General features: G+C 37.9%; 1 protein-coding gene across 11 annotated transcripts in view; it reads right to left on the reverse strand.

Moving 5' to 3' along the window:
- The window catches only part of vav2 (vav guanine nucleotide exchange factor 2), a 294,588-nt gene that overhangs the window by 83,141 nt on the left and 197,436 nt on the right, over positions 1-14,011 (reverse strand). For all 11 annotated transcript variants that reach the window (XM_015401637.1, XM_015401721.1, XM_015401713.1 and 8 more), the window contains one exon: positions 8,277-8,335. In XM_015401637.1, coding sequence (XP_015257123.1) covers positions 8,277-8,335 — 59 coding nt within the window. The remainder of the gene's footprint in view (positions 1-8,276; positions 8,336-14,011) is intronic.

A 14,011-nucleotide genomic window follows, 5' to 3' on the forward strand; every position in this document is an offset into this window, starting at 1 on the left:
GCCACCTTTTTCCGGTCGAGAAGCATGGCCTCGGACTTGGAGGAGCTGATTTTCATCTTCATTCATTTTATTGTTATTTATTCCATTTATGCTACGACACTGATGCCAGCTTAACGCCTTTGTCCCTATATTTGCCAACCACAGACCCCACAAGCGACCTTTTTTCAACGAGCAACCGAGGAAAAATCTAGTGACTTTTTAATGTGTTTTTGAAAACTAGCGGCTACACGTTGAAGCTATGCGCTCTGTCTTCGGCTCAAAGCTCTGCGCAGCACTGAGTAGTGATGTGCGACGTTCACAGCAGCCTTCCCTGTGAGCAGAGAACTGTTGGACTTCTACCGTATGTGTTGCAATGTTGCAATAAACAAAAATGTTAAAGACAAAATAAAATGTTGCAATAAACAAAAATGTTAAAGACAAAATAAAAGATAACTTTTCTTTTTGGGGAGTAGAAAGGCAGTTCAGGTTTTGTTCCACCTGTGAACCAAAAGACCTCGCATAGGAGGTTTTATCTTCCTGTATTTTAATCATGTAAAGCACTTTGCATTGTCTTTGTACTGAATTGTGCTATACAAATAAATTTGCCTTGCCTTGCCTTCTAGATGGAGAGAAAATGAGCATTCTGTCCTTTTTACTAAAGCTGTCAGCATTTCGTTGCATTCTACAAAAACACATGTGAGCAAGAATTTTTTCTCATCCCTCAGCCTGATTAAATATTAACAGAGAAACAAGTTGCAGTAGTAGTCATTCAAAATCTTCCCAATTTTCTTGATGGGCCCTTGGTTGGTCTCCTATAATTCCTTTTTAAATATCAATATTTGTACTAAAATATTATTTCTGTCATGATTTGTGGACATAAAGATCTAAAGAGAAGTGTCATCTCCTAGTCACACACTGTAATTCAGTGAAAGGGTGGAGTCAGAGTAAAAAAAAATGCAAGAGGGGGTCACTCCACTGGCTGGAAGTTAGAGGGGAATTTGCTTTAGGCTGCAGGGGAGTCTACTGCCATTCGGCTTTCCTCTAAAGCAGTGGTCTCCAACCCTGGTCCTCAAGATCTACTGTCCTACAGATTTTAGGTGCATCCCTGCTTCAACACAGCTGAATCAAATGAATGGCTTGAAAAGGTAATCAATCATTTGATTCAGCTGTGTTGAAGCAGGAATGCACCTAAAATCTGTAGGACAGCAAATCTTGAGGACCAGGGTTGGAGACCACTGCTCTAAAGAGCCACACATTACAAAGCTATGTTTACAGAGTTAAGCACACCCATCTGATTATCTTTTTATAATTAAAAATGTTATTCTCTCCAACATTACTATTATGACGATTATAATGAGCTTCTACAGTCATTCTTATAGTTGTTAATGAGTCAGTCCTGTTGGCTCTCCTATTGCCGTGCTGTTTATATTTCTCCAATTACTAATATTCTGTTCAGCAAAGTCATTTTAAACTCAGCGGTTCAGATTGAGCAATGCATTGCTAAATGGCCTCAGGTGCTTCTTTGAACAACACTCATTACTTGTGGTTGCAACATACTGCAATGCACAATCTATTTCATTAATATATTAAAATTATAAAATATGTGCAGCTGTGGAAGTAAAGACATAATTAGCAGTTTATGTGTAACAAACAGTCGTGTCTCTATTGCAAACTGTTTAAAAATAGATGTACACGGCAGTATTTTATTGTTCAATACTGTATAATGGAGGTAGCTGAAGATCCCACATAAGCTTTAGTTGGTACTCAGAGAAAGAAGTTTGAGCAACACTGATTTAGCGTTGGCAGTGGAATATTTATCAATATTAGATGTGAATATTGATCAAATATTTTTACCCCATCTGCATTCATAAAGGTCTTATTTTTCTGCCTGATGCTGGACGGTTTAACGGGAGTGATATTTACTCCAATCCAATTTTTGGCTGCAGCATCCATCTCTGGTTTAGGGTAAGGATACATTTGTGTGTTACTGTAAACCTCTTCATAACGGCTTTAAATGTGCTTTATTTGTTTCTTTAAATTATTTTTATCTATTTCTGTTTGTTCTCCCACATTGAGATACAGCATATTAGATTGAACACAATATTGTAACTCAGCCCAATCAGCCTGAGATCATGTCTTGGCTTCTTCCTTAGTGAAAGAGAAAATTCTGTGATGTGTGCAGTACAAGTCTACAGAGAGCTGATTCCATTGATTAACTATTGTCAGACAGCAGAACTACAGTGTCCATTTAATGGGTGAGAAGGGATCAAATGGTCAGCAGTGGAAGTCTCTTCACGTCCCAGGACACGGCTCTGTTTCTGCAGGGGTCGATAAATCGCTGCAGCTCCAGCAAGCTGGGCCACCCTAACGCCTTATACTATGTGTGTCAATGAAGAAACGCTCAGTGTTTAACAGGAGGAATGGAAATGCACTGAATGCTGACTAGCTTTTTTTTGATACAACATGGGACTGCAAGGAGTACTAAGTACTTAAAAAATTAAAATTGCCAACAGTGTGCAGTCTTGTGGTCTGTGGAAAAAGTTATCAGTATACCTAGATGTGTTTAATGTGGAATGGTACAGTGTTGATTCTAGTTAAGGGAAGAATTACAGGGGGTAAATAAAACATAAGTTTTTAATAGACTTTGCTTTAAGGCTCTTTGAACTTTAAGAATAAATAACCCACTCAGATCTATTAAAAAGCTTCCATTTGTTAATGGCTATAAAAGGTAATATGATACTATTAATATTTCTCCACCTTTAATGTGGAACAATGTTGTTTTTGGTGCTTCTCTCTTATTTGGGTTACTAATGGGGATAATTCTGCACAGCTTATCTTGCTCTGATCTTAGTCTTCATCATCTATGACTTGATCTTCTTCATCTTCAATTATTCAGCCATTCTTTTAGTCCTGTCTCTAGTTTTTTCTGCTGAAGTCTTTTTCTGCTTTCCGTTTTGCTGTCTTTTACATCTTGGTCTCTTTTTTCTTAGATTTTTTTCCCCATCACATTTTATACTGATGATCTTATTCTGGGTCTTCTTTCCTTTAGAGTTCTTCATTCTCTTGGTCTCCTCCAACTAAATCTACTTGCATACCTTTTTGTCTTTTCTCATCTGGTTTCTTCTTCAGCCCTTTCATCTTAATCCAAATCTTCTCCATTGGTCCATTGTCTAAATCTTAGTTGGTTTCTTCCATCTTACTCTTTATCTTTCTGGAATGTTCTTTGTCCTATTTACTTTATTTTCGTCTTAGTCCATTTTTCTTGGTCTTGAGTTGTTTGAGTTGTTTTGCTCACTTTTCTTCACATTAGTTTTATAAATCCTCGTCTTTGTCCCTGTTCTTCTTCCTTATTTATATTATTATTTTATCTCCTTTCTTTTCCCCTTTAGGGACTGCCACTAAGTATTATCTGTCTTCGTCTCAGTCTAATCCATCCACAGATTTCTCAATAGATTTATTACACGTATTACAAGTATTATTCCTGTTATAACTTGTGGGTTAGAAGTATATAAAAGCTACTATCTTTTTATTTATTTATTTTTTGCTGTACTTCAGTGAAAGAGCATCAACAAATCCCATACCTGCATCGTCTCATTTGTTGACTTTTGAACTGTGTGTCTATGACACCTTGAAAAACACCAAACCCTCAGGTGTCCCGTATCATGTTGCTAAAGCTGAGGTCAGAGCCCTGATCACAAGGAGAAGCTGCAAGGATCAGCGAGGAGGTAGGAAGGACGGGGTGAGGGTTAAAATGGGGTTTGCTGAGGACAGCAAAGATCATGAGCAGGAAAGAGGATGAATAATAAGTGACACAGGCTTATACTGTGGGGGAGATGGATAAACATGAGGTCAACTAGGAAAAGTGCCTGAGGTAGAAATGCCAAGGTTAATGAGATCTTAAAAGATCAGATTTTAAAATTTTGTGTTTTTATTTATATATTTTTATTTAATAGAATCAGGTTGTTTAAAATGGTAAAAAAAAAAAAAAAGACAAAATAATAATTGGTACAATAATTTTATGAGATTTTTAAGCATTCTGCATCATCTAACAATCTAAAAACCCCTTTTCAATATGATTCAGACTTCTGCTTTTTATCAGTCACTTGAGTGGAGAAGGATCATTATAAAGTGACTATGTACCACTTTGGACTCATCTGTACTAAATAAGGTGGATGGTTTGAGGACATGAAATAAGACTCATTTAAATTGAGCAAATACAAATCACCAAAAAGCAGATGAAACAGATTTTACATAAAAAGGCATCTTAAACCAGAGGAAAAAGCACTTACATTAACCTACATTACAGGGATGAGCTGCAGCGTGTTAACAAGGCCCAAAAGCGTTGCACAGAAAAGATCAATCATAAGGCCTGAGGCGATTACATTCACTGATTTTAAAATGTTTAAACTTAAAGCTTGGCTTTCTGTCTGGTGTGAAGGTAAATATTTGAAAGCTTTACATCAACGTTTGACCTCTGCTCTGCAGGGATGGACAAGATCTTTTAAGTTTCTTGGGGGGGAAAAACTCAAGTCCCGACAAACGCTGTGAGCTTACTTAGCATTATGTTAACACTCCAAATAAGAAATAAGCCAAAATGTTTTTAAATTCTGTGTCTAAATTGTAGCTTAGTGTAAATGGGTGAATGACTGAATGTAGTTTAAAGCACTTTATGGGTCCTCAGACCTCAGGAGTGCCTCAGGAGTGTTTCCCATTTCTAGTTGATGGAGATTAGGTATGGATTATCTTTAAAAATAATTGTTCTCTCTTCATTTTTTAGGTTTCAAACAGGAATGCAGCCAGCACAACCTCTCATATATATACATATATTTCTCCATTGTTTCCAGTTGGAGTGCTTGTAGGTGAAAAGCTCAAGTTGCTAAGTTCCACCTTAAAGGAATAGTACACCCAAAACATGATTAGCCTTCATTTTCTACTCACCCCCATGCTGAACAACACTCTGGAGTACTTTTTTGATATCTCAAATGCATCTGGAGATCTGGGAGGCTTCTTGCTGTCTGCTGACATTCAAATAATGGAGGTCTATGGCGCCCGAGGCAGAAAGGTCCATAAAAGTCCACAAAAAAACGTGTCAATATTCCTCCATACTGCTTGTCCAATGTATTCCAAGTGTCCTGAGTGGGTAGCATCCAGAATTTACTCGAAACGAAGTCATTTAGAATGTTTTTAGAGCATAAACAGTAGTGTATAGGATTTCCTGAAAGCGCGCGCCCGCACGTTCACGACGCTACGGAAGCCGGCAGACCAAACCAGATGAAAGTGCGCATTCAGCGTCTGCTCTGCCGATAATGCAAGCGTAGAAGAAGAAATGTGCTGTTTACCTGTGCAAAGAAAGAAACAACGAAAGAAAAATGTCTGAGGACTTCAGTGTTGAGGAAGAGCATGAGTTCTTTGCCGAGCTGAATGCGCACTTTCATCTGGTTTGGTCTGCCGCGGTTTCCGTAGCGTCGTGAACTTGCATGCGCGCACTTTCAGGAAATCCTATACACTACTGTTTATGCTCTAAAAACATTCTAAATGACTTTGTTTCGAGTAAATTCTGGATGCTACCCACTCAGGACACTTGGAATACATTGGACGAGCAGTATGCGTGAATATTGACACGTTTTTGTGGACTTTTATGGACCTTTCTGCCTCGGGCGCCATTATTATTAGACCTCCATTATTTGAATGTCAGCAGACAGCAAGAAGCCTCCCAGATCTCCAGATGCATTTGAGATATCAAAAAAGTACTCCAGAGTGTTGTTCAGCATGGGGGTGAGTAGAAAATGAAGGCTAATCATGTTTTGGGTGTACTATTCCTTTAAGTGTGGGTGGGGCTCAGGACACTCTTTAGTTTTATCTTTGTGATTGAGAACAGGAAAGGCTATTTTTATGTTTCCTCCCTCCAAAAGATTCAAATTGAATAACCTGTTTCAATGACCCGAATCTAAAATCTTTTTTTTTTTTTTTTTTTTTTTGGTGCAACTAATCATTCCATCATATACAGCAGGAAGGCCTGTTGAGGTGCAGCACTGCTGACAGAATGTGTCTCTTGCAACAGTTGGCAACTATGAAAAGCATTTACTTTATTTTGGTTTCTTTTAACAGAGGAATACTCTTTTTATAATTTTAACAGCGCTCCTTGGGTACACCACAGAATTCAATGTGCTATTCAATAGGTAGAAGATGAAAAATAAACTTGCCATGGCAACTGACTATGATGTAACTTGTGAGACTCTGACGTTTTTAAATTAAAAAAATAGACCTCTGCAATGCCTTACCAAAAGTTTTCTTACATTTCTGAACTTAGGTTTTGCCACATTACAACAACCTTCAATGTATTACAGTGGGAGGGACAGCCAAAATGTAAATAAAAAAACAAAACAACAACAAATAAAAAATGGTTTGATCAGGAAAAATGATTTAAAAAAATAATTTCTATAGAGGATTGGCAAAGAGTCCCTGTTTAAAGAAACTCATTGAAAAACATATTTGGATTTTCCTCAGATGAGAAAGAAACTAGAATTTTATGACCAAAAGGCAAAGGGGGTGTCAGAAAAATGAGAAACAGATTGCTTGGATCACAATACCCCATAGTGAAGCACGGCAGTGGCAGGGCAATGCCGTGGAAATGCTCTTTTTTTTCCAGAAGGGACAGAAAAACTAATCAGAATTTATACAAATTTGGTGAGTTAAAGCTAAATAAAATAAAATCTTTATAGAAAACCCTTGTCCAGGTAGCAGGTTGACCTTCCTGCAGCCCAGTTAGACTAAGCATGAACAGAGCTACATGGTTAAGGTTTGGATGAAGGAGGAAATAGTTGTCAAATGATTTAGTAATCAAATTATATCATTATCTAGACTAAAGATTCTAAAGCATGCTATTTGCTTAAATAATAACCCACTTAGAACAATAATTAAGACAAAACACTCGAAGATTATATATCCTCATGGATATGTAAGCATATTTTTGATACATTTTTGTCATGTACAATTTATTTACAATGTGTTACTCTTTTTTTGTAATTTAGGAACTCCAATTTTTTATTTTATTTTAAATGTTCATTTATCAAAAGTGTCTCATTTAAGATTAATCGGAATAATAACTGAAAGATTGATTGATTGACTGACTACTAAAATAATCAACTGCTGCAGTCCTAGTTTGGATCAAAGCTTTTTAAAGAGTGAGACTGAAGTTGGATAAAGGAATGAGCAGAAAGTTAGGCAACATTTTAAGCTCCATGTGTGCAAAGGGTGTAGATATATTCCACCAAAGATTAGCACAAAAATTTGGAGATGAAAACGTAAGGATTTTTTGATGCAAATTGAACATATCCTTTCTCTTCTACAGTAAGGCACTACTCTGGGTTAGTCTATTACATAAAGTAAATATATTCAGCCTACTGCAGCATTGACCCCTTGTTTGGTTCTGACCCACCCATGATGCCAATAGTAACCTTCTGAAGCAAACTAAAGCCTGCTGTGGGTTGACTTTAAATATTAATATAAGGCTTATTTGTTTGAAGGGATTTTGTGTCATTTCGGGACACTGAGGAAGACCAAGTGGTCCGCAGGGCACACTGGTGTGCTGTAATAAAAACAATGAGTATAGCATATGTAGAGTGGAATTAAAGGTGAAAGTAAGGCTTATTCTGTAGAATTACTACATATCATGGTGAACCTTTCAATATCGATTTCTACACCTGGCTGCACTACAAGTATTAAAGAAATAGTCGGCATGTTTTGTCTGTCTTTACTGATAACAACAGGCCTGCTCTCTCTTTTGTCCACTACCCATTTTATTTTCTCTTTTCATTTCCTGGCACAGCTTCTCCTGAGCGTACACTATCAACTTATTACTAAGGCAGATAAATTGGCTTTTCACATGGCGCCTGTGAGCCACCAAACTCCAAGGAGCAAATTAAGAGATCAGAAGGCCAAACTAGCAAAAGAAGGGAGGATCCTGCCTGAAAAATGACTACTTATGCATTTAATAACAGATCTGACTCAGAATGACGCAGGAACCAATTTGAGTGACAGATGGAAATGCATTGTGGATTATTTTTCCCGCACTGCAAGATAATGCCAACAAAAGCTGCAGCTAATTGCCTAAAATGTAAATTGACTTTTAAACGAGCTGCAGATGTTAATAGCATCATCCATTTCAAAAGACTGCCTATGAAGAAAATAGGGAACAGTTTTTATTCAAATGACTTTTTTTTTTCTTGAATTGATATTCTTGGAGTGTCTTGAGTGGCTGGAGTGATAAATGAGTGGTTTGTGTGTTGCACGCATACCTGATGCCTTTGATTTGTGAAATGCTGTGCTGGGAGATCCTTGACAGGGCAGAGATTACCTGAAACAGAAAAAAAAACAAAAAGGTAGAGCTTAATATACAAATAGATGAAAAAACTGTAACTGGAATGAATCAATATCTGTCTTACATTTATACCATGGCTTGATTAAAAATGAAATTTCATACAGAAATAAAAACTCTAAGTGATAAAATTCATTGAAGTTGAATCATAACTAATTAAATGAATGAAAAGTTACTTTAAAGAATCTAATGCAGACTTTCTTACCCTTTAATCCAAATTATTTTATTCTGATCCCCATTTCGGAAACATAACTAAAAGCATTATGATAGATATTTTACTTCTTATCAAACCTAAGAAGTAAATTTGAGCCTTTTGATGACACAAACTATACATTAGAGCAATTGTTCTCCACAGCTGAATATGCCTCTATATCTTCTATTTCTATGTGGCTGAACATGTACTACCTGCTCTAAACTAATAAAACAAAAGCATTGAGTCTAAATTTGGTCAAGAGCAGAAAACGCTGCAAATTAGCCATTAACAAAAGAGCAAATAAAAAAAGAGATAGAGATCTGAATTATATTCCACACAGCCATTAAGGAGTATGTTGGCTTAGGAGATGTTACACAATTTAAATGGCCTTTCAAATTTCTCTAATAGTTCTATAAGCACCAATCTAAAGTTGATTGTATTATAAAAAGCTTCAATTTCTCTTCTCTAATGGCTTTGGCACTGCTTATGAGGCACAAAGAACAGGGTCTGTGGTCGAGTTCTAAACATAGCTTGCTTCGAGGCGAATGCAAGAAAAAAAAAAAACACATCAAAAATACACACACAAATCTAACAGCACACATCACAAACCGTGTCTCCTATGCCTCATTAACCACTCCTGGGTATATTTCAGGTTGCAACACCATGGCAAAGCCAGATGTCTCCTTGACAGGGAGGATAGAGTTGTTATCTCAACCCTTCTTTGCAAGCAGGTGTGTCATCCGTAAGCTCTCATCAGAGTCCCTCTTTCCTAAGCACACAATGCGACAGCGTCACACCAGCGGTATTCATCATTGTAGTTGAACCTGTGCTAATGGCTCTCCTGAACACAGGGCTGGCACTTTAGGATTGTGAAGCACTTCTACAGAAGTGCTGTTGACCAAAACCTTAAACTCTCGCTCTATTCATGGTGTTTAATGCAATCGGTCATAGAGAGAGAGGGGATTATATGGAGCACATTTATTTGCATCACTCTTATTTACATTTATTGAAAGGTAGTGTATTACAGAGGGAAAATTCTATCTTGTGAAATAAAAAAATGATAATAATTTCAACATTTTTTATTGAAATGTACTGTAAGATTTATTTAAAAAGAAAAATCCACCCAAAACAGATCTGTTTGGGGAATAAAAAAGAAGCTTTTAAGATCCAAAACAAAGCAGATATGGCTAAAAAGACCGTTAGTTACGACTGTGGTAAAGTCTCATAAGACCAAAGTTTCTAAGTAAAACAAAAACAGTACTGCACATAATATAACCCCCCCAACAGTCTGTGGTTGAACTTATTAATTGGGTGAAAAAAAGTGTTTTTCAAGCTCTTAAAAGAATAAATACTTAAATAAATAGAAGTATAAAGGTATATACCAAAAGGTAAAATAGAAGAAAACAAAAAAAAAACACCACATTTATGGATCTATCAGTCCATTTTCTGTCAGGGTCACAGGAGGCCTTGTATCCAGGATTCATAAAATCTTCGGTCAAAAGACAAGGTACATCTTCAACAAGTCATCATTTGAAACAGGAACAAATGATGACAACAACAATGGACGCAAACTCACAACACTCAATCTATAGACATTAATCAACCTAACAAAGTCGTGTTTACGGATTGTTGAAGGAAACCAAGGTACCTGAAGATAACCAATGCAAGGACATGGAGTTCACCCAACTACCATGCCGAATAGGGGTGTAAATAATAATCGTTTTGTATCGATGCATCAACCCAACAGCCAACGATCCGATGCATCAACACGTCCGCAAGAGAATCGATTCATGTTTTTTTTTCCCTCGGGTATATTTTTATCCATTTGCTCCTGGGCGTAATTCTCCCTCCCGTACTGCGGTGGCGCTAAACCTATTTTGCCCTCCTACTGCGCTTCCTGGTTATACTCTTACAGCAGTGTGTTGCAATAAGCTTGACACAGACTTTTTTAAATTATGCTCAATATTGAAGCGTGGTCTATGCTACACACTGTGTGTCTAGATACGGCCGAGGCGGGGAGGAAGTGGGGGCGAGTTTAGTCCGACGACGGAGGGACATGAGGGCCAAAAAGAGAGGAGATCCAGGTGGAAAAAGGGTCCCAGCGTTCTCGCGCACCTCGCTCTTCTAGCGGGTCAAACTTCACGAGTTGTTTTCCGCAATTTCGGTCATAAAAACAAAACAAGCTGGCCTCCTGTCTGCGGCACTGTTTACGGTCAGCTACAATTTGGTAGAGGTGCAGCGGAGCGTCTCTCAAGGGGGCGGGGACGTCTGGAGCCGAGGTATTGAATTGCACTCATTGCACTGATTTTCTGCAGCATTTTTGCAGTATCTTTTGATGCAACTTTTCTACTTCCGTTATTTGCTTTTGTTTCTAAAAAAAAATGCATAACGATATTACAGCTTTCATTGATTTATTTCAAACTTGAAACTTTGTTTAGCCTGTAAGGTGTAAAAAAAAAAAAAATAATAATAATAATTAACCGATTACCCGATTATTCGAATCGAATCGTATCGTGGTGTATTCTTGAGTATCGAAAATAATCGAATCATTGGATCAGGAAATCGATACTGAATCGAATCGCCATGATGGATGTGATTTACACCCCTAATGCCGAAATACCCCAGGTAGGGGGTTTAACCCAGAGATCATTTTGCCACGAGGCAACAGTATGAAAAACATCACCACTGGGCATTCCCTAAACTTTAATCACAAGGACATCCTGACCAATACACACAACCAATGATCAACACACTCCTGGTGGAACTCATAATGATGTTTGTCTTCAGGTGGTATTATGGTTTTAGTCAAGGTGGAAGAAATAGTGAAAAAGATCAAAAAGAATTTTTACTTATTACAGAAAGTGAATCTAAAATCTATCCAAACTATCTCGCTTGAACATAAAAATGTTTTTAAATGACCAGCACCTGGTTCAGAGCCAAAACTGAAAGGAAAAAGGGGATGTCTTTAAACGATCAGTGGATTTTTACATAATTGCCAAGGCAGTGTATGGCTAAACAGGGAAATTGAGACGGAGAGTTTAATGCAACTGATTGTTAAAGGGTGTTCACAATTGTTTAACTGTATCTGAGTTTTTACGTCACATGAAAGGAGAAGACAGAGCATCAGTGGTAGGGAAGGCTGAGAAATCCTCAGGGATATACCCATTATGCTCCCTGCTGGCACTCTGCCCACCTGGCCCTGCTGCAGCAGGGATCACATATGGTGTTACAGCCCCACTGACTTTACTGCCTAAAAACTTCAATTTTTAAAATGAAACAAAGACAGATAACATCAATCAAATGCACCATAACTGAAAACATATAAAATGTCAAAGGAACTATCAGATGCAAGCTGAAGTTAGTATTTAAGAGCAGTTTAAAATTAAACATGAGCTGGTGAGATCAGCTGGGGTTGATCCGTCTAAACACAGCTCTCTTCAGCACTGGACAGTCCCATTTCAAAGGATAGCCAAGCCAATGGCTTCCACCCAGATAGGTCACAGGAGGAGCAAAGCATGCCAAGACCAGACATTAGTATGCCAGCTATCAGCATAGTACCGTGACTTTCACACATTACGGGGTAAAGCTTATTAATATTACATCCAAAGCTAACTTTCCACAACATTAGGAGTTTTTCTTGTCAATTTTGCATGCCTTAATGTGAAGAGTGTGTTTTAAAGCTGGTAGTGCTTGGGATGGTTTCAGCTCTTATGGTTGCCTTGTGACCTGGAACCAGATAAATGGGAAAAATTGACATAACCAGGTGTTGGCAGTGCATGAAAACATGGAGCCTCAGTTATGTCAATTATGTAGCCTCAGTATTACATTTCTTAACTTGATTATGCGAGTTGGTTAAAGGCCATGACAAACAGTGATACTGCATAAGTTCCTGACAAGCTGCCATTTGATTAAGTTAAATTATACCCATTTATAAAGCTCTTCATGTCCTAAAAATACAGTTTTTTAGCCTTCCTACATGTTTTTATGCCTGATTACCATTTGTGTTCACACGCCATGGATGGATGAAGTCTCCAGCAAGGGGAATACAATTTGGAAATACACATACCTGTCTGTTGAATACTTTCCCACTTCCTTTTTTTATTCAGACCATGAAAGCATTTATTCCATAAGATTGCAAATGAACTCTGCCTTCTCAATTGTGTTTTATTGTGTCTCTTGCCTTCCAGTTCTTTCTCAGAGGTGGCCTATCTGTTTGATTGCTCTTTCTTCTAAAGGCCCATGTTTTCTGCTTCCCTTTCATCCTCCTGTTCCCTCCCCTTTCCCTAATCTGATCCTTTGATGCAGTCCAAGCCTTTGGATCTCTGCACATTATTAGTTTTCTTCTTATCTCTCTGTCTCCCCTGGGACTCTTAACTCAGGTCCCGCCAGAGAATAAAGCATCTCTAACATCATTAACAATATGGAAAAGACAATTCCAACAATAGGGCGATAACTTAAGTTTCTATCACCCGAACCATTATACTACTTTATTCAAAAGCCCAAAAGGAGCCTTTATCCAAGACTGCCCTTTCACCTATGGGCTTTGAAGCTGAACCACTTTCCATATGACAGCCCAAGGAGAGGTTGTACCTTAAGATTAACAACAAAGTGAAGCCAAATGCAAACACACGCCAACCTTTATTGTTTGTGGTCATGTGGCGTGCTGTCTCAGCTGGGCACCAGGCCCTAAACACATGTGACCAAATTTCAGCCAATAGAGTAACCTGCAGAATGGGCTTCACCTTGGCAACCAGGGCTTTACTGAATATGCACTGTCATAAATTAGCTGCAGCCGTTGCAAGCAATTGACAGGGGGAGGGTGTGGCTGAAAACCTCACCATAAATATAGTCCTTAAGAAAGGATGCACTGCAGCAGGCAAAACATGAAGATGTAGAAGATAAAAGTTTAAGTGTGTTATTCTAAAATTTCCTTTTACTTTCTGTTGCCTTTTGTTGCTAACTCCCAAACTCTCCTCAATATGTAGGAAATATCAACTTGTTTAAAATGCAGTATTGCTCAGGTTCTGCCAGCCTGAGAAAACGGGACCCATGATGCAATGGGGCATGAGTGGGAGAGCTGGGAGCAGATGGCAGAGAGGAAACCCTCCATGTCCATCAATAATAGAGCGACAGGAAGAACGGATGAATCCCTCTACCCTCAGGATTTTCTGCTTTTTACAAACCCACTCTGCCATTTCGTGTGTCTCTTTATTCATCTTGTTTAACTATGCTCTTCTCTCTCTCTGTTTGTATATGCAGATAGCTCACACCCACAATGTTATTATTATATTGCACTCATTCAAAATTAATATATGTTATTTGAGTTTTTTTCAGTATATGAGGTGTTTCTAGTCTTAAACCTAACAATGTACATACACTTATCACGATATCTTGGTTTTAATTGTTAGGGGTTTATTTAATGAATGAATATAGTATATATATATATATATATATATATATAT

Source organism: Cyprinodon variegatus, unplaced genomic scaffold, assembly GCF_000732505.1.
Source record: "Cyprinodon variegatus isolate N-32 unplaced genomic scaffold, C_variegatus-1.0 Scaffold32, whole genome shotgun sequence".
In the NCBI taxonomy this organism is placed as follows: domain Eukaryota; kingdom Metazoa; phylum Chordata; class Actinopteri; order Cyprinodontiformes; family Cyprinodontidae; genus Cyprinodon; species Cyprinodon variegatus.